The 24,394-nt window shown below is 43.1% G+C and overlaps 1 protein-coding gene across 2 annotated transcripts in view; it reads right to left on the bottom strand.

Annotated features, from left to right (window-relative positions):
- LOC117422435 (collagen alpha-1(XXVII) chain B-like) overlaps window positions 1–24,394 on the bottom strand; it is a 154,829-nt gene that overhangs the window by 67,790 nt on the left and 62,645 nt on the right. For both annotated transcript variants that reach the window (XM_058987052.1, XM_058987053.1), the window contains exons 9-12: window positions 22,829–22,882; window positions 20,683–20,727; window positions 16,619–16,672; window positions 14,748–14,792 (exon numbers count right to left, since the gene is read on the bottom strand). In XM_058987052.1, coding sequence (XP_058843035.1) covers window positions 14,748–14,792; window positions 16,619–16,672; window positions 20,683–20,727; window positions 22,829–22,882 — 198 coding nt within the window. The remainder of the gene's footprint in view (window positions 1–14,747; window positions 14,793–16,618; window positions 16,673–20,682; window positions 20,728–22,828; window positions 22,883–24,394) is intronic.

Genomic DNA, 24,394 nt, shown 5'->3' with positions numbered 1-24,394 from the left:
CTCCTCCCGTATCTCTACCTGTCTGTCTGCTATTTCCTCCTGGATGCACTCGCATCACCTCAAACTCAACCTCTCTAAATCTGACCTCCTTTTCTTTCCCTTCTCCTCCCCCTCCTCTGATCTCTCTATCTCTGTTCCTCTGGAATCTACCACACTCTCTCCCTGTTCCTCAGCTAAGAACCTTGGAGTCACCCTGGACCCCTGCCTCTCTTATTCCCAGCACATCTCCACTCTGGCACGCACTTGCCGATTCTTCCTGAGCAACATCCGAAGAATCCGACCCTTCCTCACCAACTATGCTACCCAGCTCCTGGTCCAGGCCCACGCCTAGACTACTGCAACTCCCTCCTGGCTGGCCTCCCTGCGTCCGCCACCCGTCCGCTCCAGCTCATCCAGAACTCTGCTGCCCGCCTGGTGTTATCTCTGCCTCGCTTCGCCCACGCTACTCCACTACTTTGCTCGCTCCACTGGCTCCCGATCACCGCTCGCATCCAGTTCAAGACTCTTGTACTAGCCTACAGATGCCTTGACCAGACTGCACCCAGCTACCTCCAGACCCTCATCTCTCCCTACACCCCCACTCGACCTCTCTGCTCTGCCAGCACTAGAAGACTAGCTCTACCTCCGCTACGCTCCCCTGCCTCCAGAGCCCGCTCCTTCTCCACCCTTGCTCCGCAATGGTGGAATGACCTTCCTACAGATGTCAGGACTGCCCAGTCCCTGACCACATTCCGGCGCCTCCTTAAGACTCACCTCTTCAAACAGCACCTGTAGAACTCCTCTGTTTGTATCCTGGGACACTATCACCCTTCATGTAAATGTGCTTTATTTAGCTCTTATCTGCCCCCTATTTTACTGCATTTAATCCTGTACTTCAGAATACTGTAATCTGCCAAGTGTTTAACCTGTAGTACTTTGTATTTAATCATATCCTGATGTAACTATCACTATTTAATCATATCCTGATGTAACTATCACTATTATCTGCTGTATTATTGAATTGTGGTTTGTCACACTTGTACTTTGCTTGAACAAAAGTTATTGTATTTCTTGCTCTTATTGTATTACTTGTATTGTAACACTTGAAATGTATTTGCTTACAATTGTAAGTCGCCCTGGATAAGGGCGTCTGCTAAGAAATAAATAATAATGTAGTTTACAGACATAAGGAGGCATTTTAGCTGTAGATATAAATGTGTTTAATATACAGTAGAGGAACACAAGCATGCATTCTACATGCATCTAAAACAGTATCAAGCCACATTTCACAACACAATGGACTCTGTTTATCAAGACGGGGTCTTGTTTACTCAAGAGTGCAAAAAAAAATATATATGAATGGAAAACACAACAAGCAATGTTGAAAACTAGTAAGAAAATACCTTCAGCGGCCTTAAACCAAACTGATTTGGTTTGCCAGTTTTATTTTCAGTAAAAGAGCTTTGATAGATACACACTGTAGTGTAGAGGGTGGAAAAGTCACAAACACACACACGTCTTTCATACTAGCAAGTAAACCCACTATTACAATAAAAAAGTCTCAAACCACAAATGCACTGTAAAATACTTTCAAATGTGTGAAACATGCTAGATTTTTATTCTGTTCAGACCAGCAGGAAATGCCGAAGCTGAGCCCGGTGGTATTATCCAGGAACACTAGGTATTTGCTGACACAGACTTTTCCACACGCATCATTCCGGTCTTACTGTGTTTTATAACCAAATGTTACAAGAACAGAGTACAAGGCCTGCAGAAATTATTCTGGGGAAATCGCTAGCCCAGTAGCACTCTCGCCTGGGCCAAAATGAACAATGAATGTAGATTTATATATCATACATCTGTGCTGGGGGGTCGGGGGGTCGGGGGGAGCCCCCCCCCCCCCACTTCTCTTGGGCTTGGGCAGGGAGAGCACCACTTCTGTACTTCACATGCAGAATATTTAACTTTTTGCTCCTGCTGTTAATATATGGAGATATACATGTGTGTAACCCATACAAATACGCAAAGAATGCAATAGCCCTAAGAAACTCTTGAGAGATAAATAATGAAAAAAGTTTGAACATAGCTTGCCTGATCTGGAACAACAGGTGTGACTAATGTAGAGAGGCGAAGGGAACCTGTATTAACTCTTGCTCAGGTGTCAGCGTTTTACAAGTAGATGTAATAATTGCAACAGTTCTTATTTTTAGACCCATATATCAGAAATCAAGTAGATAAAATAAGCTAAACATTTATTTAAAAGATAAAACTCAAATCGAAACAAGCAAATAAAGGGTACCGGTGGCCTTCACATCTTTTTTTGCAAACAGATGCACTTCTGTTTCAAAACCTCAGTCTCATTCGCTCTTAAGCAGCTGCAATAGAACAGTGAGATGAGCTGATTCTGGACCGAACCATTCCAAATACGAGAAGGGGGAGTGGGGGAGTGTTATGCATAGGACTAATAATAATAATGACGAGCTCAATAGCTTTCAGTAAAGTTAAAGGACTTCTTCGCCATCCTGATCAAGCTGTATCCGCAGGAATAAACGTCAAAATACACCTCCCTCAAATACCGCAATAAAAAATTGCGCCTTTTGAAAACCATAGTACTTCTAATTACTGCCGCCCTTGAATAAGCGCCGCTGCAGATGTTTTTAGCAATTTAAAATGAACGCTACAGAGTTAATTCAAATTAATATGGTATATACAGCTACTGTATGGCCAAAATTTCTGCATCACCTAGAATTGTAGGACCGAGACATAAAACTACAAAATGATAAAATAAAGTCCACCGGAAGCCTTAATTGTAGGACAGTACCGGTATTTCATGTTAGATTTCAAAATGTCGCATTTTTCAATTTGTCAGTTTTTCGTTAAGTATATGGAAAACTACAAAGCGGTATCTAATTCAATATGTTAACATAACATTATACAGCAGGTTTCATTCGACTTTATGAAGCAAAATTAGTTAATTCTTCAGGGTGTACTATATTAACACCTATCTATTATACCAACACAACCATGAGCAACATTTGGTTACATGCTAGTAAATTAGTTAACAGTAAATAAACGAAAAAAAGACAAGCTAATGTGTCTGTCTCTTATGGTATGCCTCATCAGTGGATATGTTTCTTATTGTCTGATTGTGACTTTGCAATGGAACAGGGTTGAACTTGACATGAATTTGCATAGGCAAAATGTAGGACAAGATTAACAAAAAAAAAAAAACGTGCAGACGATGTATTGCTCGAACTACATAACCAGATACCCAAAGAAAATAAACATACACCACCTGGAAACAATAGCTGAGATGCTGTGGCAGGCTGGCTCGCAGTGGTGATGTGGATGACGTCACGGACCAGGAAGTAACTCAAACCAAACAGTGGATGGGCAGTTGAAGCTGAGTGTTAGTGCACTCAGCGTATTTAATAAACAAAACAAAATATTAAACAAAAACACAAAACAAAAAGGCGCGAGGGCCAAACGAATAAACAAACAAACAAGTAAGTGTCGTGCTGGCTAATCCAGCACGTTTTAGCAATTGTTTTTTTAAATGTTATTTTCTCTCTCCGTTCTCCCGTACTCTCCTCTACACTCTCAACCCCGAGTGCAGAGTGCTGCTGGTTTATATACTCTGGCCGAGGGATTAACTAGTTGGTAATTATCTTATTATCCCTCGGCCAGAGTCTGCACGCGTTTGGTAAGGATGCATGACTGTCAGCTAGTTAAATAATCAGTAGCTGATCAGCCATGCATCCTCACGGGGTTTTTAAATATAATAACAAAAGACGCGGCGCTTTTACCCGCGCCGCAAACAAAAATACAAATAATAATAAATAGGGGCGGGACACTCCGCCACACATGCCCCCCCTTGTGCGCAGCACACATGGCCTTTTCGGCCACCTCCCCCCTTAGTCCCCAAAGTCCCGGTCAGCAGTCCCGGCGCAGGAACAGGGGCAGCAACGGGCCAAAGGTGGCGGCCACGGTGGGATGTCCTCCTCCCACCCAAACAGCCGTAGTGTTCCAATGGCCCGCGCACCGGCCAGCTCCTCTGGCCAAAAAATTTTTGGGGGTGGTCTCCAGACCTGCCCCCCCTTCTTCATGGCCGACAGCTCCCCTCCGTGGGGCTCTGGCCACCCTTTCTCCTGCAGCGAAATTGCTGCGGGGGAAGCTGGTCTCCTGACCTCCCCCCCCTTCTTCATGGCTGACAGCTGCCCTTCACGGGGCTCCAGCCACAGTATTTCCTGCCGCGAAAGTGCGGCTGGGGGAGCTGGTCTCCTGACCTCCCCCCCCTTTTCCATGGCTGGCAGCTCCCCTTCGTGGGGCTCTGACCACATGATCTCCGGCCGCGAAAGTGCGGCTGGGGGAGCTGGTCTCCTGACCTCCCCCCCTTTCTTCATGGCCGGCAGCTCCCCTCCGTGGGGCTCCGACCACAGTGTAGTGACCCCAGGCGAAGCAGGATCCCTGGCGACCCCAGGCAAAGCAGGATCCCTGGCGACCCCAGGCGAAGCAGGATCCCTGGCGACCCCAGGCGAAGCAGGATCCCTGGCGACCCCAGGCGAAGCAGGATCCCTGGCGACCCCAGGCGAAGCAGGATCCCTGGCGACCCCAGGCGATGTGGAACAGGCAGCCCCAGGCGATGCGAGGCAGGCATCCCTGGGTGGTGCGAGGCAGGGCAGGAGCAGTCCTTCCCATGACGGTGGATGTGGAACCAGCAGGTATTCACCCTCTGCTGGTGGAGGTGGGAGGGGAAAGCAGTCCTCCCACAGCGGCTGAGACGGAACCAGCAGGTATTCACCCTCTGCTGGTGGAGCTGGGAGTGGCAAGCAGTCCTCCCACGGCGGCTGAGGCGGAACCAGCAGGTATTCATCCTCTGCTGGTGGAGGTGGGAGGGGCAAGCAGTCCTCCCACGACGGTTGAGGCAGAACCAGCAGGCATTCATCCTCTGCTGGTGGAGGTGGGAGGGGCAAGCAGTCCTCCCACGACGGTGGAGGCGGAACCAGCAGGCATTCACCCTCTGCTGGTGGAGGTGGGAGGGGCAAGCAGTCCTCCCACGACGGTGGATGTGGAACCAGCAGGCATTCACCCTCTGCTGGTGGAGGTGGCGGAGGCAGAGGCAGCTCTTGCTGCTCTGCTCCTGGTGATGGTGGAGACAGAAGCAGCTCCTGCTGCCCTGCTCCTGGTGGTGGTGGAGACAGAGGCAGCTCCTGCTGCTCTGCTCCTGGTGGTGGTGGAGGCAGAGGCGATGGGGCGGATGCTGGCCACTCAGAGGGAGGCTGTGGCGGTGCTGGCTCCCTCTGCTGTGGCGGCTGGGCTGGTGTGTGCCGTGCTCCCTTCAGCAGCATAAATAGAGGCTGCTGGGGAACACCAGCATCCTGCCCTTCTCCCCCCCAGAAAAATTCAGGGGGTTGAGCCTGTAACTCCTCCCCTTCTGGCTCTTGGGACTGCAGCTTGGGTCCTAAGGCTGTGGAAGCGCAGACTTCCACCTCTTGGGCTATGGACGCACCGACTCCCCCCTCTTTGGGCTGTGGACGCACCGACTCCTCCCTCTTGGGCTGTGGACGCACCGACTCCTCCCTCTTGGGCTGTGGACGCACCGACTCCCCCCTCTTGGACGTAGGACGTTCGGGCTCCTCCCACTCGGGCGTAGGACGTTCGGGCTCCTCCCACTCGGGCGTAGGACGTTCGGGCTCCTCCCACTCGGGCGTAGGACGTTCGGGCTCCTCCCACTCGGGCGTAGGACGTTCGGGCTCCTCCCACTCGGGCGTAGGACGTTCGGGCTCCTCCCCAGGCTGTGGAGGCGAAACCAGCAGGCATTCTCCCTCTGCTGGTGGAGACAGTAGCGATGGCTCCTCTCCCTCTGATGCTGGAGACGGTAGCGATGGCTCCTCTCCCTCTGATGCTGGAGATGGCAGCGATGGCTCCTCTCCCTCTGATGCTGGAGACGGTAGCGATGGCTCCTCTCCCTCTGATGCTGGAGACGGTAGCGATGGCTCCTCTCCCTCTGATGCTGGAGACGGCAGCGATGGCTCCTCTCCCTCTGGCGCTGGAGACGGCAGCGATGGCTCCTCTCCCTCTGGCGCTGGAGACGGCAGCGATGGCTCCTCTCCCTCTGGCGCTGGAGACGGCAGCGATGGCTCCTCTCCCTCTGGCGCTGGAGACGGCAGCGATGGCTCCTCTCCCTCTGGCGCTGGAGACGGCAGCGATGGCTCCTCTCCCTCTGGCGCTGGAGACGGCAGCGATGGCTCCTCTCCCTCTGATGCTGGAGATGGCAGCAGCAGAGTCTCTCCCATATCCGCAGCCAGGTAGTTGAACACCATGGCTGCGATGTCTGGGAGGGAAGCTGGGTGGTGTTGCTGTTCCCAGGCCTCCCAGCGCTCCCCATCTCTTGCCCACAGGAGGTTGATCACTGCAGGGAGGGCTTCCTCATAATCCCTCCCCGGCTCCACCAGCCAGTCCCAGACTCCCTCAGAGGAGAGTGCATTCGTCCTCTTTGGAGGATGCAGGTCCTCCCTCACTGGACGCTCTGGCTCCTCTTTCTCCTGCCATGGAGGGGGTTGGTCTGGTGCCACGTGCCCAACCTCACCAACCGCGAAGCACCACTCCTCACCCTTCAGGCAGGTGAGGCAGATATCCAGTGTGGCAAGGTAAGGCTGATGTTGCTGCGCCTCCTGCTGCTGTTGTTGCTGCTGCTGCTGCTTTCTCCTCCGGCTACTTTTCCCCATTTTTAATTTGAAAAAAAAAACACGAACAAACAAAAAAAAAACGCACTTTTCAATCCTGGTCCGGCTGTTGGAGGCGTTGTTTGTCCCACTTCTGACACCATATGTGGCAGGCTGGCTCGCAGTGGTGATGTGGATGACGTCACGGACCAGGAAGTAACTCAAACCAAACAGTGGATGGGCAGTTGAAGCTGAGTGTTAGTGCACTCAGCGTATTTAATAAACAAAACAAAATATTAAACAAAAACACAAAACAAAAAGGCGCGAGGGCCAAACGAATAAACAAACAAACAAGTAAGTGTCGTGCTGGCTAATCCAGCACGTTTTAGCAATTGTTTTTTTAAATGTTATTTTCTCTCTCCGTTCTCCCGTACTCTCCTCTACACTCTCAACCCCGAGTGCAGAGTGCTGCTGGTTTATATACTCTGGCCGAGGGATTAACTAGTTGGTAATTATCTTATTATCCCTCGGCCAGAGTCTGCACGCGTTTGGTAAGGATGCATGACTGTCAGCTAGTTAAATAATCAGTAGCTGATCAGCCATGCATCCTCACGGGGTTTTTAAATATAATAACAAAAGACGCGGCGCTTTTACCCGCGCCGCAAACAAAAATACAAATAATAATAAATAGGGGCGGGACACTCCGCCACAGATGCTTATAGAATTGAGATCAGTAGCTGGCAGCTAAAATTGGCCAATGGACCACAGTTTTGCTTTAAGGTTGCTGGAAGGGAACATTTGACTACTTAAGCTGTATATTTTTCTTCCAATCTGGACATTAATAATATTCACTAGAGGAAAGCTTGCTTGCGCACATTGCAGACCCTCAGCTCAGATGCTTTGTAATACTGGTGAGCAACTGATGACAAGTGGGGCCAGATTTTCTTTGAAAGAACAATACTGTCAGCACTGGGACACTTTCCCAGGGTCTTATAAAATGTCTGGCTCCCAAAACTTTCCTTGAGATCATAAGCAGCCAATGAAACAGCAAATAGGTTACAATACCAACAGGAACTCTTGTGCCTTACAATACTCCAGCAAATGAAACTATTACAGCCCAGAAAGCTATCTCTCACACCCACAGATAAGCTGAATGCACAGTCTGGAATCTCCCGTGGACCCAGTCACCACCCTGACCAACAAGAATGCAAGTTCCCTTCTTGATGTGCGTATTCTTCGTTTTCTTAGCTGCTGTTTTACAACCATCACAGCTTTCCAAAGTGTGCAAACGGGAAATGGGTTGTCATTGTTGTGGGTAATGTAGGTTTGTTTTCTGTGTTTGTGAACTGGGTAGCCTCTGCCATGTAAAAGAACAGTCTGGGATAAGGGACACTGATGAGACAACAGAAACTCTGTAGCAGAATAAAAGGATCTTAAGCGAAGTGACTGTTAAATATTAGACTGCAATGGTATTGAGACACCCTCAAACTATAATTACATTTAAAACAGACAGGAAACAATGCTTGAATTCCAATCATAATTCGTTACTCAATATAAGGGTGTAATAGCTGGCATGTTTTATTGAACTCTTGGCTATAAAAAGTAGTTTGAAATCTTGCCACTTCAATATTTTAATAAAAATAATTGTGTATTGTAACTGTTGCACACACATTACCTCATTCTGACACATGTTACTCTGGCATTTTTCAAATTGGACTATTGCCTGAATGTAGCTAGATCAATGTCTGGGTGACTGCATCTTCCTGGGGTGTTTATGAACATGTGGAAGACTACGGCCAAGCGGAAAAACTGTGTTAGCATTAAAGTTAATTGGTAATGTACAGCTAAAAACAGAATCACATGCAAAGAGGTGGTCTGTGCTTCTATAGATCTGAATGCGTATGGAGACTGAACAATTTGCTCAGCTGGCTGCCATTATCAAACAAACGGGTATCCCTGAAGTATCCAGCATGGGGCCCCTGGGGTTCACCAAGCATCCTCCTTGGCAGCTGGCCCAGGTTGCCTTCAACTTTGAAGACTATTGCAGGGGTTTTCCATCCCAAGACCCAGCAGCAATGACTAAGGACATTGTGAGAGCTTAACGGGGAGAATCGGAGCTCGCTGCTGCCAACAGTGTGCCTTTACTGAACAAGCATATCTACCAGTGACCATATTCATGATGATGATGGAAATCCAATCTTTCTTGGCACCAAGATATTGATTTTAAACCCCAAAAAATCAGACGATTAATTATACCATTAACTTTTCAATAATTCTGTCAACTCAACCTAGGAGATCAATCAAAACTGTAATGAGGGACCTAGAATATAGTAGAGTATGCACTAGTACAGAAAGTATTACACATTAAAGTAATGGAATGAATTACAATTTCATTTTTGTACTACAGGTTGCCTTTCTGTGAACTGCTTTAGCAAAAGTACAGTGCTTTATATTGTGATAATCCCATGGCGTCACTTATCTTTGTAATGTCATGGCCTTAGTGATTATAGTACCAAATGTGTACTACCCTGGCCAGGAAATTACAAAATATAAAAAGAGAGGACTGGGGAGTTAAAATCTATTTAAAAGTGTATTAGCTGTTTCTGTCAATTATGTAATGGCCCTTATTCTGAAATATATATTATATATATACTGTGTATATATATATATATATATATATATATATATATATATATATATATATATATATATATATATATATATATATATATATTGTAACACAGCAGGGAGGGGGTTAATATCCTCCCTGCAGAAAACATGTGCGTATGCACATTTTGTTAATTTGCTTATTGTTTAATTTGTTTTTCTGTTAATTGTTTTATTATTTAATTATCCCCTGCACCTGGGTATCATTGTAAATCAGAGCCAGGTGCAGGGTATTTAAAAAGAGCAGCCAGTCTGTTCTAGGCTGCTAAGGAGAGGGAGGCAGAAAGGAGTGCTCTGCTTCCTGGCAGTCGTGAGGTAAAAAAGTATGCTGCATTAAACCTGTGTGGTTTTTGTTTAAGGTGTTTGGCAGGTAAACGGTTTAGCCGTCCTGCGAGTGAGTCAGGGACCTGCCTGTCTAGTTAGTGCTCGTAAAGAGCTAAGTGTTTGTTTTGTTTATTTTGGTTTTTGTGACTATTAAAAAAAATAGTGCAACAGCGCTTTTTAAAAATCAAGTTTTGTGTGTGGCTGGGTCATTTAAAGTGCTGAAAAAGAACCCGAAGGACTAAAACCCTTCACATATGGTGGCAGCGGTAAACAGCACTACTGACCCGAGGACAATAAAAATGGAGACAGAAGACTGTTTAAAGGTGATTAAAATGCTTAAGCAGATGGTTGCGGAACAAGAAGAGGCCAACCGCAGGCAACAAGAGGAGAATGAGAGGCGAAGGCGAGAGCGAGGGTTACCCCCACAAAAACTGACAGAACAGACAGAGTTGGAACTGCTGATCCAGAAGACGGACTGGGCTGCGCTGAAATGGGAGTGGCCTGCGGCACAACCAGAACCGTCTGCAACAGAGCAAGAGCTGGGTGAGGAAACACTGGTAGTGGAACCAGAGCTGCTTCCGGAGCCCACAGGGGAGGAGCCGCCGCTTCCGGAGCCCACAGGGGAGGAGCCGCCGCTTCTGGAGCCCACAGGGGAGGCGAAAAGCATACCTACACCACAGCCCCGACCACCACCCCTACGGTCCAGTCCGGCGTCGCTGCGTCCGGTCCCTCGCCCCTTGCTCCTGGACACTCTGCCGGCCTTCCTGGACCTCCCTGTGCTGGACCTAGAGCCCAGGAGTCTGCAACACTGGCCACAGCTCTGCCCCTGGTTCCCTGCTCCGCTCTCCCCGAGCACCCAGACGTCGCTGGGCTGCTGCCAGACGTCGCTGTTGCTCCCCGTTAGCTGCTTCGCTTCCCCAGGGTGATCGGACATCACTGCACCGGTTCCCAGGGGAAGACCTCTGTCCACTGCTGCATCCTCCAGTGCCCCGGCCTACGCTCCGGTCGCCCCTGTCAGCCTGTTGGGGTCCCTCGTCGCCGGTGCACGGTCCTTACCTGGCTGGGCCGGGATGTGGACCGATCCACCCTCAAGTCCGCCCGTGGAAGAGGGCGAAAATTGACATTTGTGGACTCGAGGGTGGGTGGTTGTGTTTTAGGGGAGGGGGTGGCCTTGGAATGGCCGATCAGTGTTGCACACTTGAGGGGGAGGATGTGTAACACAGCAGGGAGGGGGTTAATATCCTCCCTGCAGAAAACATGTGCGTATGCACATTTTGTTAATTTGCTAATTGTTTAATTTGTTTTTCTGTTAATTGTTTTATTATTTAATTATCCCCTGCACCAGGGTATCATTGTAAATCAGAGCCAGGTGCAGGGTATTTAAAGAGAGCAGCCAGTCTGTTCTAGGCTGCTAAGGAGAGGGAGGCAGAAAGGAGTGCTCTGCTTCCTGGCAGTTGTGAGGTAAAAAAGTATGCAGCATTAAACCTGTGTGGTTTTTGTTTAAGGTGTTTGGCAGGTAAACGGTTTAGCCGTCCTGCGAGTGAGTCAGGGACCTGCCTGTCTAGTTAGTGCTCGTAAAGAGCTAAGTGTTTGTTTTGTTTATTTTGGTTTTTGTGACTATTAAAAAAATAGCGCAACAGCGCTTTTAAAAATCAAGTTTTGTGTGTGGTTGGGTCATTTAAAGTGCTGAAAAAGAACCCGAAGGACTAAAACCCTTCACAATATATATATATATGTATTAGATGCCTAGACTGCTTTACCTTGGCATTGTTGCTGTTAATATGAGTTAGTAATATACTGGCGTCAAATGCTAAAAAGAAACAGCTGCATATCTTAACAAGAAAGTGTATTAATTTAATGCCAACCAATTATAGTTGGTGCCAGTGTTGATAAACATAAAGCAGGCTCCAATGTTCATATGAAACGGCTCTCATGAGCAGTTCACACTACTCAGCGGTGCAACACAGCCATTGCTTATAAAGTAACACACACGCAAACCACCAGAACAATCCCGCGGGACTACCAGTTTCTGCTCGCAAACATCCACACAGTATCGGCTTGTGTCATGTCAGGATAACCTTGCCCTTCAGCACTGAAAAATAAAAGTGAGTTCAAATATTAAATATCATGAAAAGGCAAGGGGACTAGTGTAAACAGAATGAGTGAAATGGGCAAGATTTGTCCAAAAACTACATTTGGTTTAGCCACCAAAGTTGAATTACCATCTGTAGCAAGTCTGTTAAATCACAGCCATTTCCACTATTTGTCTGGTCTCCAAGCGTCTCTTTCCCATCCGAACTGTTGTTGAGAGACAGTAATTAGCATTGCGGTCTACAGAAATCAGTAGAAATTACCCCACGAGGCAAGGTCGTTAACCGTTTCCTGTTATTACAACCAGAGGGTACAAAGACAGAGTGTAGTTCTATTAAATACACATCAGTCCTCTCTGTGTTGTATTTCAGAATTAGAAGGTTGGGGTGTTTTGGCCCCTATGAAGTGAATGGATTTTAATGCTATAAAAACTGTTAAGAAACAACACTTGCTCCTGTTAAGTTTTTGCTGGCTTGTTTACATATTGATTTGATGCATATTGCGAAACATTGCACACAATCAGATTCTTGTTGGGGAGATCTAGCACTGAGGCCAACACATTTATAAACGGTTACAAACATATACTGTACAACACTGCTTTAACACATACTGGATGTGAAAAAAAAACCCCACAGAGAAATCCAAACCAGGGACCATTTCACACAAGGAAAATGTTTTCAACAAAAGAACAGATTGCTCCTAGTCACCAGATACAGTAATATACTAAAATAACTGTTCAAAATGGAGAGTGGTAAACATTCATTGTCTTTCTGGAGACCGTGGAGTAATAAACGATAGTCATTTATAAATAATACAATAAAACTAAAATTAAAAACAAATGTGTTAGAAAAAAGCCAGCGATTATTCTTAAATTCGATCACATCACTTAGGTGTTTACAGCACAGCTTAAGGGGCAGTGAAAAACCCAGGCTAGTAATCTTTATATCTGAAGGTTGCCTACTGAGCCACAACATCACTTTCTTCAACAACGCAACGCCATACAAGTGCTAGCCAGATCCACCCGAGTTTAGCTTCCTTAACTTGAGGAGCTGATCACCTGTAACTAAACATTCAAAATGAAGAGTTAGGGTTTCCGATTCTGTATAGAAGCGGAGGAACAACCAAACAAAGGTAATGCAACTATGCAACTATTGACAGCGGCTCTTGGCGACCTTTTAGGATTCAGTTTCAGGAATTTTGAAGTGGAAATGTGTGGAGACATGATATTTTCATTTGATTTAGTTCTCCTTTATCCCTATGCTCTGAAACCTGCCTATTAATGTTATAACACACAGTAACCTCCCCCCACCCCCAATACATGTTGAGAGTACAAAGTAGACTTTGGCAGCAAGACCCAGGGAATTTTGGCTCCTTTCCACCCCGACAAAATGAGCCGCTGTCAGAAAAAAAATCTTGCCTTGTCAATTAAATACAGCAGAGAGAGAGAGAGAGAGAGAGAGAGAGAGAGAGAGAGAGAGAGAGAGAGAAAGGAAACTACTGTATTGTGTGTATTATTTACATTTCTATTACAGATAAAATAAACCCCTCCTTCTCCAATATAAATGTCCCATGTCTCTGCTGGCAACAACAGAGCCAAATGCTACATCAAGACATGAGTAATTGGAATTAAGAGATACTGACCAAAAGGCTCTTTTATAGCATCTTCTCTGTTAGTGTATACATTTTTTTGCTTTTAGAGTTTTGAATTGTTGAGGCATCAAGCCATTAACATGCTAAGCTAACACAGAATAAGTCGTTGTTTCTGGTGTTCTTTCTGAGTTTATCAGTTAAAACCGAAAAACAGAAACTCTACTTCTAGTTACTATACCAGTATTCTCAATACACTCAGGGGTAGATGTAATCAAGTGTTGTGCCTGTCACAAGAGTCGCAAACGAGTTGGAAGTCTAGGGTGAAATGTACTAAGCAAGCGCAATCCTATTAGCGACTTTTTAGGAAATGCTTGTTTACACATTTCTGTAGAACAGGGATCTGGGCACTTTGTTCCTAAATGTTATCATGCTAGGGAAGCAGGTTAATTCACAAGCCTCTTGTGTTTGTCACCCTTTAAGCGAGGGGTTCATGTCTGGCTCACGTGACACAAAATGACACATAGGCACTAAATTAACCAATTTTTTCTAATAAATTTGATTATACTGGGTGCTGTATTGTCTCTTAATACAAATAACCAAAGTAATAAGTGATATATGCTATGCTGGTGACTGGATTTTCAAAGAATTTAGCGTTCAACATATTTACTGCAAACGCCGGTCATTGCAAATCTGTTCAAACCTCATCCGTGGATAAAAAGCTCAAAGCCATAACTCAGAAACCCTGCTTTGCTTTACAGTCCACAACACCTGGGCACCACACCTCCAGTCATGATTCAGACTATTTAAGTGGGTATAATAGTGTATTGTGAACTGTAAACTAGGCGATGTTGCTGTGAGCAATGTGAATGAAGCCTTTGAAAAGCAAAGGCCCATTTGTTAGTTGGCCTGTCTAGCCTGAAATAAGCTCTTTAAGAGCACCACGTGTTGACAGTTTAAGAATAAACACGGAGATGTTTATCAGGATTCTACATGAGTCAGGAACTTGTTTAGAAGAGACACTGACCGCATATTTGTAACCCTCTCCTGGATGTTAGGCAAAAAAAAAAAAAGGTCTGGAAAGCTTTCAAAATATATGACTCATGCAAGCTCCTTCTGCAATAATTTGTTTTATTACATTACTTTGGGGGCCCACCAAATTCACTGCCACACACTTTGAATACAAAGCCAAAAAAAAGGTTGTAATTGTACAGACTGTAGAGATAAACCCTGAGTGGACTGATAAAAAAAAGGGTTCCAGAGTAGGTGTGCACATGGAAGAAAAGCTGTGAGGACGTGTCTGGACCTTGCAAAACAAACAATTAGACAAGAATGTGTTTAGTAGCCAAACTTTTCAAAGCAGGGGGCATTATTACATTGTTCAAGAATATTCATTAATAATTATCTATAAAGTATGTTGGGAGAAAACTTTACCGGCCTACCCATCTTGCCCCTCTTCCCCGGAGCTCCAGCGATACCCTTTAATGGAAAGAAAGAAAAGAAAAAAATGGGTTTAACACAAATGCATAGGATCCGGGAGACCACCATAAAAGATCATAAAAAAAATATATATTATTAATATACGAGTATAAAGGGTATTCAGAATGGACACCTTCGAGAATGATCCATCCAAGATACCATTCGGATTAGCTATGTTCAGTGTATGAAAAAGCTAATCCATCATCATCATCATCATCATCATCATCATCATCATCATCATCATCGTATTTCAAACGGCTCTTGTTACTTCCCCCAAGTGACTCTCCAGATATAACCCAGCATGGTGTGAATGTTTGAAATTCTAGTTGATCCTGAGCAAATACTATGAGAAGAACCTGCTGCTACACCTAACAATTCGGTATAATTCCATGTGTTAGAAGTGCTTCATACTGCACCACACTCTGAGACAATGGTTCCTCTATTGACATTAGCCCTTACCAGTCATAACCTATAGCCTTCATTTTAAAACACCTACATTATGTAGTACACACTTTTGTGTAGCTGGACAATTCCACCCATGATTGTATAATTTGAAAGGTAAATGGCATCCCTGACGTGCATTCTGGAATATATCAAAGTTGTATTTCCCTGTTGCAAAGTTTGTTTCAGTCACAATTGGAAACAACTGAGCAAATATTAGGTTTCAATTTTTACCAGAGGATTGCAGCATACTAAAATATATATGGAAATAAATAAACAGATGGGAGGCTGTGTGGTCCAGTGGTTAAAGAAAAGGGCTTGTAACCAGGAGGTCCCCGGTTCAAATCCCACATCAGCCACTGACTCATTGTGTGACCCTGAACAAGTCACTTAACCTCCTTGTGCTCTGTTTTTCGGGTGAGACATAGTTGTAAGTGACGCTGCAGCTGATACATAGTTCACACACCCTAGTCTCTGTAAGTCGCCTTGGATAAAGGCATCTGCTAAATAAACAAATAATAATAATAATGACCAAGTTGAGAACTGATTAATAAAGAGGTGTTGTCTTGTCACCAAAGAAATCCATCATAACAATTAACATTATATATATATTTTAAAACATTACATTCCTATAGCGGATGTAGAGGAAAACCTTTTTATTTTATATAAGTTTCTGGATTAGAGGGCAATATAATTGTTTAAAATTAAAAACTCATGTCACTGCGCAATTCAGAAAGGGATTGAATAATGCAAATAATCCCTGCCTGAGGTTTCAGTTTTATCCCCTAAGGGGACAACTATAAATAATTGTCAGTGAGACAATAATGTTGCTCAATTTCCGCAACAGATGTCTATATATAGAAAACACATTCTTTGTATTAAATAAATAAATACATAAATAAAAAGAATAAAAGACAACTAAATCTTGGTCAGCCCTAAAAGTCATTTCATGTGGAAACTGTCTCTGGATTCTCAGATTTTTATTTCTGTGCTCAATGTTCCCAAAATAGCTTGTTTTAAATGAGTCCAGTGAAAAATAAAACACAGTGGTGGATATCTCAGGTGTTCCTTTTCACTGCCTTTGAATTATAAAATGGCGCGGGTGAACAGACCACTCGGATTGGCTGTATAAGATTCCAAGCAGTGCTGCTGTTTGACAGCAGCGGAGTGGTTGGATCTTCTGAGCCTTATCACCAAGCAACTATTCTTCTGGAATGGGTCACTTTACTGTTGCAATAAGACACCTCAAGATTGCTGGGAAAGTACCGCTCAGCTAGGTGGCTATCACACCTAGCAATGTGTAACTTCACAACACACACATCTGGTCGCCTCGTCGCTTATTTAAAATCACTATATAGATCTACTGTATTAAAATTAAAACTTACTCTTTCTCCATCAGGTCCAGGCAGCCCAAAAAGCCCTGGGATTCCTATAAAGCCCTGCAGAGAGAAAGGAAGACAAGTTAAATGATGAACCTCATTACATCCTAGCGACGGCTGTCATGTCAAAGCAGCTATCTTAGCTTGGTCCAGTGCTGCCCTCCGAACGCCGCAGAGGAGGTCTCCATGATGAACTAAGCCTTGAGGCAAGTGTATATGCCCATGGACTGCATGGTGCTGGCTTCCACGATGTAGTCCAAGGGCACATACCCTCACACCAGGGATCAAGGGGGGGTTTCTCCGACAGTGCTGCAGATGATGGTGGGGAAAAGTGGTTAAAGCTTGTCATTAAATCCCCCATCTTTGCTCCTGCAACTAAAAAACAACAGAACAAAACAAAATGGCCTGCACGTTTAAGCAAGTCATCCCTTCCTGGCAAGATAAGGAATTGCTTAGAAATAATAAGAATGCCTCAGGTAAATATGCATTGTTTCATGAATTAAACATGTTAACATATGACAAGCACTGACCGAATAATTGATGTTGGCATAAAATGAATAAAAACTATTATTTTCATGATATACATATATTTAATAGTCAAAACAGATAAAGCTATCCATTTTATAGTAAACAACTCAACAGGTTTTTATTTTACTAGTTATGGGTAAACATGTGCATGTAATAAACTTGGCACTACATCTAATTGAACAGTTTTGCAGTACAGCACTAGGACAGTAATGCACTGTAATTATAATTCTAAACATATCTCACATAATAAAGCGGGCATTGTTATATGAAAATTGCTTTGTTACTTCTATTTGGTTGCATATTACAGTCAAATATTTGAGCAATTGTCTGTTGTGTGTATTTTAAAACGTATATATATATATATATATATATAGCAGTGATTTTCACACCCCTATGATTTCTGGTTTTCATTCCAGCTGAGCAAATTACGTAACTATGCCCTTAATTGAACTAATAATTAGCTTAATTAGACCTTTTCAATTCTTCTCTGCCCATACAAAGTTACATATTTTAAGTTATTTATAACATTTTAGTTAAGCTGAAATCTCTAACTGTTTAAATCAAGTAAAAAGGCCTAAATAAGCTAATTATTAGTTCAATTAAGGGTTTAGTTAAGTATGAAAGTCCTGGTTTTCAGCCACTTCACGTAGCGCAACACACTCTAGATACATTTTGTCAAAATAATGTAAACCACTTCTAGCTTTTGGCACCTGCGGCACATGAGGGACGAAGACGGACACATGCGTCCTCCGAAAAGTGTGCCGTCAGCCGTCCGCTTCTTTTTCACTCTGCAGGCCCACCATGCAGCCACCTCAGAGCTACAGTGTCAGAGGACCATGCAGCTCAGGGCAACTTACAGGCAGGCCCGCAGGCGCCCGGCCAGTCTACAGGGGTCGCTGGTGCACGGTGAGCCGAGGACCCCCCTTCTCCGGGCGGCGCTTGGCTAAATGTGGTCCCCTTGGCACTCCCATCCACGGTCGGCACTGGAATAGCCTGGACTCGAACCGGAGACCTCAAGGCTATAGGGTGCATCCTGCACTCAACGCGGAGTGCCTTTTACCGGATGCACCACTCGGGAGCCCCCAGCAATAATTTTTCTAAGGCCAGAAATCTCATATCGTATCTGAATTTCCTCCAATTGCACATAGGAACAGTACCACCGTTACAAGACTCAAAAACCCTTCTCTTCAGCATCCAAGTTACACAACTCTGCTTCCAACTTTCCCTGCCATCATAATTCACTTCTTCTAGCAACCCCATCAATCTGTGCTGCTTCCCAGGTACAAGTTCATGAAATCAAAAACTGGCTGACTAACACACTTTACTGTTTAGCGGCTGTTAAAATCAAAAGAATATCTTCCACTGAACATCTTCCACTATCCAACAATCTGTAACTGATTGACCTATACGCAATGATGAATAATAAACTGCTGTAAAGTGTCTGTTTAAGTTACACTGCTCCTTTAATAAACCAAGCAGGTTTTTTTAAGCATGTTGGCATGGTCAGATACAGCTGGATGATTTTGCTTGGCATTCTGCTTCCAGACAGAAAAGGGAAAAAGAGTGTTTACACTGAAAACAATCAATTTTATCAGTAAGTACGTAAAACAAATCACATTAAAATGAGTGCTGCTAACCAAGTTTTAAAACCTTTTTTTTAACCTCTTATTAGTATTATACCAAATCCCTTTTTATTGAAGATATGTTGGTTCTTTGTTTGTATTTTATACTTCAGTTTCAGTTATGAAGGTATTTCCATGACAATGCTATACAAGTGAAAGTTCAAGCTTCCTAGTACAAAATCTCTTCCTGCCAGTTTACAATGGTCTAGTTGCAATCAGGGCAGGTGATTTACCACACAGGAAGTGATTAAACACAAGGGGAAAAAAAAATTCCAAGATCTACAGCATTTATCTTGAAAATCTGTATAAAATAAATACATAAATGCAGTAGCAAAATCTTCAAAACACAAGAAAAACCTTGGTTAGCACCCGTTCAACAGCCTGCAAACCACAAACTGTATGAACTAAAAAAAAAAAAAAAAAAAAGTTTTTGTCTGTAGTTTTGGTCTAATCTTCTAATACTTTCTGTAGTCGTTCACTGCTATTTTCTCACTCTCCTGCATCATAAAGTCTCCCAAATTGCTCACTTTCAAGGAACCCCCCCCCAGGTTAAAGGATTGTGGTGTGTGTCTTCATGCAGTCATTTTGAAATGTGTTCTTGTTATGGGTTACTCAAGAGTGTTTCTAGAGAGTGTTAAGATGTAAATTACAGTAGTCAAAGGATGTTTATCTAGGTTCTTCAAGTGTAATTTAAGATCAGTGGATTAAAAAAAAAAGGAGAAACCGAAAACCCCCACAAAACATATACTGATACCGAGTTACTTGACCATACATCATTGGGAGTCAAACCAAGCCTGACCTAGCATTTGTCATTTCCCTTGATACATGGAAGAGGTCAAAACAAAGGTCATTTAAGGTGAAACCACAAGACTGCACCTGAAGAAAGCAACAGAAACATAAAACTTCAACTTGTAATTCCACCTTAAAATCACTGCTGTGCTGACACTCGGTTCTTACATATAAACGTAGTATTATGTTTGAGAATTACATCTAGCTCAGTTAGATAACAGGCTGGCTAGTGAAACATCGCTATTAGCTTTCAACGTGAATACCTCAAGAATTAAGCAATCACATTATACACACATTATCCACATTACTAATTCCTAATTATATTATGATCAATTGGAAATGTCAGGTCAATTTGCAATGATGGCTGGATATCTCATACACATTTAGACTGCTCAAGATTACAAACACTTTGTAGTTGCCTTTTCAGACAAGCCCACTGAAACAAACATTCTTCTTGAATTCCTGCCATTATTATAATCATTCAACCTGAAACAAAATCTGTAGCTTATTCCATTTCAACTGGTAGCAATCCTGATTAAAGGGTTATTTTGGTCGCTTTGCTTTATTACCATAACAACACATACATTTACTTAACAAATCATGTAAAAAAAGATAGACGTTGCATTGTATGGCTCTGAAATGAAACCTTATCAAAGTGTTTGCTATGTGCCCTATTAATATGAGCTAGGTCTTGCAGAACCTGTTACTAACCCGATACAGGTTTTACCTAATGTAACAACTATTAAAATAACTTAGACTAATAAAGGTCATACAACCAGATGTGACCCTTGAGATTACCCCAATGTAGATTCTGGTATGTCTTAATTGAAAGACAACATACAACTGACAGTCATCCTTTTTGATAGCACTCCTAAACTTGGTAAACAGCAGCAATGGCTAAATCCATGAGCACTGCCTATAAAATGCTGTGATCAAAACAGCATTACTTTTTAATAAACAGAAGCCCACAGTAGTACAGGACTCTAGCTGTGGGCTCATAAAAGGAGAAGGAGGCCTTACTGTCTACCACTTGCGCCGCTACAGGCAAGGTTGCTTAGCTTACGCTGTGCTCAAGTTTCTACATCACTTCCTTTACGTAGAGTGATGAGGCAAACAGCTTGTTTTACTTACCCGAGAACCTTTAGGCCCCAGATCTCCTATTGGTCCTGGTAACCCCTAAAACAGATGAAAAGTATAACAGTAGTTGGAAGATTTTACTAAACTGTCAAAGTATTGTTGTGTTTATACTTTAAAACCACAGTTTATTATTACATTAAAACCATTGAACATTAACATGTTAGTTCTGGAAATCACTTCAGAAAGAATGCACTACTGAGCAAGGCCTGTTCTTGTATGTTTGTTACTTACACAGGATTCCGTGGCTCCAAATAAAAATAAAAAAGGCAGACACAGGGCGCAAGGCAGGACTACACACTGGATGGGACGCCAGTCCATCGCTGGGCAACTAAGGGGCAATTTAGAGAGGCCAATCCACCTAGCCAGCATGTCTTTGAACCGGAGTACCCGAAGAAAACCCACGCAAACACGGGGAGAACATGCAAACTCCACACAGGCTGAGGCCGGAATCGAACCCAGGACCCTGGAACTGTGAGGCAGCAGCGCTAACCACCGCGCCACCCTCATTGTTGTTTTGTTTTTTCAAATTTCCATATGAAGGCAACTGAATAAAGTTTAAGTTCAGAACCCCATCATCAACATAGTAAAAAACTGGGTTACACAAAGCTTCAGAAGGGAGAAACACACCCTATGAAGTTACAAGATCACACATTTAAATTTAGAGGCTTGTAAGTAATTACTTGTTTGCTTAAAATGTTGTAATTTCCTCCTAATTAAAAGACTGCTTGAATTAATCCCTGCAATTGTATAATTAGACTTACTGAATTCAAATACATTGTATATACAGTAATGTCATGTGTCAAAGTATAATACGCTGATCTTTTTTCTAAATCAATAACAAATCAATATTATAATATCACAAGTGAATGACAGCAAGTCAAGTTGGTCCAGCTATCGTTGCTACATGCCATCGTGAGACCATTTAATTCTAGGAAAATGACTTGAGCTTTGTAAGCCAATATTTCAAGTTAGATTACTTTTCTACCAGAACGACCTCAAAGTACGGTGTCTTGTATTTTGGATGGTAGAGGGTGCTAAAGACCAATTTAAAAGTGTAAACCGTGGTACAGGGCACTGTGAATTTCCCTGCTGAAGGACCATCCTTTACAAGCCTGTACACTGTACTGTACTGTTATCCTGCCAACAAGAACCATCCTATGAGGAGAGAGATACCGTGTCAACTGTTGCCAATACAGTTAATAGTGTTTGTATAAAATATGATACTGCCAGTTTTCTGACTTCCCAACTCAAGATGAAGCATTAGACTTTATTCTTTGTTTTTATTTAAAGAATATTTCCAAAAGCACTGTTTCAAGAGATATCCTAGTGCCTCTGTACAAGGCAGCAGGGGCCTTCAGAATAGACTCCCTTTGTATAGCTTGTTGGACGGCACTAATGGGGTCAAGTCAGAATTCAATAGATGCTGGTTAAAACTGCAGGCTAAAATCACACTATACAGTACTCTCAGACACTGGGTAAGATACTGCTAAGATCACCACTGTTTACCATGAGGGTGGTTAACAAAACAAGTCCATTTCAACTATATATAAAAACCCATAAACTTGCCAATGGGTTGTCCCTCAAGTGACCGATTCATTTGTTATATATATGTATTCTGTAATATATGAAAGCCGGATCTCCCCGTTTAAGATAGATGTGATTAACAAGACATCACAACTGACTGTCACTGTCACTCAGTTGGTAGATAATTCTGTATCCAGAAACTGCACAGACGTTTCACGAGGATAATCTCAAAAGGGATTGGTAGGCCCATTTTGTAATTTTATTTTTCTTGGGTATGGGACATTATATTTTAGTGTTGTGTAGATTCTGTGGCCACAGAACCGGTTGAAATGTAACATGTGCTCTTCTTTCATGTGCCTCTTCATGTAATACAGAAATGTCAAACCTAAAAAAAGGAGGTAAATACAAAAGCAATCTTACAGGTTCATCAGATAATAATATGCGCTAACTTTTCAAGTTCTCAAACCCTTCCATTGCAAAAATGACCTGGTACTCTAAAATTATTATTATTAATAATAATAATAATAATAATAATAATAATAATAATAAATCTCCCACCATACTCAAATCACTACTTTGTGCATTAGCCAGCACAGCATGATAAGATTTACTGCACCTGCCTGCCAGGATAACCTTTGGCACCTGGGCTTCCATCTGGGCCACGTTCCCCCTAAAAAGAAACAAAAATAAATGAATTACGCAAACAGCCACAATTAAGAGAAACGTCCCAAGTTCTGATCAGGGATTCCTTATGAAAGACAAGTACAGTTCTATAAATCACCGTGGAAACCCGATCATTTTCAATAGAAAGGCCTTTGTGTTTGGTCAATATTGTTTTTGGATGGGGGGGCCCCTACCAGAAATAAGGTGCTACTTTGCTGTTGGTTTTTTCAGATGTGCCTAGCTATGTGTAAACCATACGGAACTGTTTCAGCAAAAAGGAAGGTGCTGCCAACGTTCTTTAAGTGCAAATGCATTCATGTGTAATATCCTTTAACATGGGCCTGACTCCTGTCAAACAGCCAACCATTATGCAAACTCTCTGCTCTCATGCGTTACCAAATATATAAAGAAGACTTCAAACTCAGGCTTCCAGAAAGGTAGCCTTGTACGCCCCCAGGGCTGAATGTTATCCTCTGTTTTTAGGAAACACAGTAACATGAAAGCAGCACTTAAACGCTTTGTCTCCAGCTCAAACCATGCATGCTTTATGTGTGTTGATTGCAGGAAGAGGCTGAATATTTGTGTTACTTTACAGATGTTGACTCATCTACTGCTCATATTTACTGTGGTGTTAATTATCCTCCACATAACTTATTTTAAACTGAAATTCAAAGTGCCACGTTTATTCAATGATTAAAAGGACCGACTTGGAGGTTCAATGTGTTTACATACAACAGTGATTGACACATTATCCCCCCCCACCTTCCTCCCTCCTCCCCTCTTACTGGTATTTTAAACAACAGACAGAACTGATTCCTAAATATGTAATTCTTTATATACCAGATTCTGTCTGGCAAGCACTCCCTAAGGCCTAGAGCTGGAGTTAAGTACTGGAAAAATACAGACCAGTTCTTTTCTTTCATTTCTTCAGTCAAGTCCTGTGGGTGCTTTAATTTTTTTTTATTAATAATCCATGTCTGATATTTTTGTCACGTGATGCAGATACATATTATTATTATTATTATTATTATTATTATTATTATTAACAGAGTACCTGTATCTGCTATGCTTCTTGAAATCCACAAGGTAGTGTATGCGAGTCACAGCAGGTTCAGAAATGAAAATGCGTTGCTTTCAGTATTCATACTTGACTTATGACACAGTATAAACTGCTTTCTATCTTTCCAAATTTCAAGGCTCCAAGTGCTGTATATGTATCTGTGCTGAGAAATCTTCAATTCTGAAGCCAGTCATAAATGGACATTGTGCTGGAGCGGAATAATAGCTTGGTAGTAAAGTGTATTGGTCTGTCTCAGATCATACATGATTACTAACGTACAGTATGGATTAATGCAGACGTTTTGGCTTAATTATACTTGAAGAAAATAACACAAGCAAAGTATAATGGTTTTATGCTGAAGCAGCAGGTGCATTAGAAATGTAAGCTGCAAGCAAACAGACAGCTGCTTTCGAAGAGAGGTCCTGCCTGGTTCGGGAGACTGAGGGTTTGTTTCATTTA

This window comes from Acipenser ruthenus, chromosome 15 (genome assembly GCF_902713425.1).
Source record: "Acipenser ruthenus chromosome 15, fAciRut3.2 maternal haplotype, whole genome shotgun sequence".
NCBI lineage: Eukaryota > Metazoa > Chordata > Actinopteri > Acipenseriformes > Acipenseridae > Acipenser > Acipenser ruthenus.
This window is presented reverse-complemented; position numbering and strand designations above follow the sequence as displayed.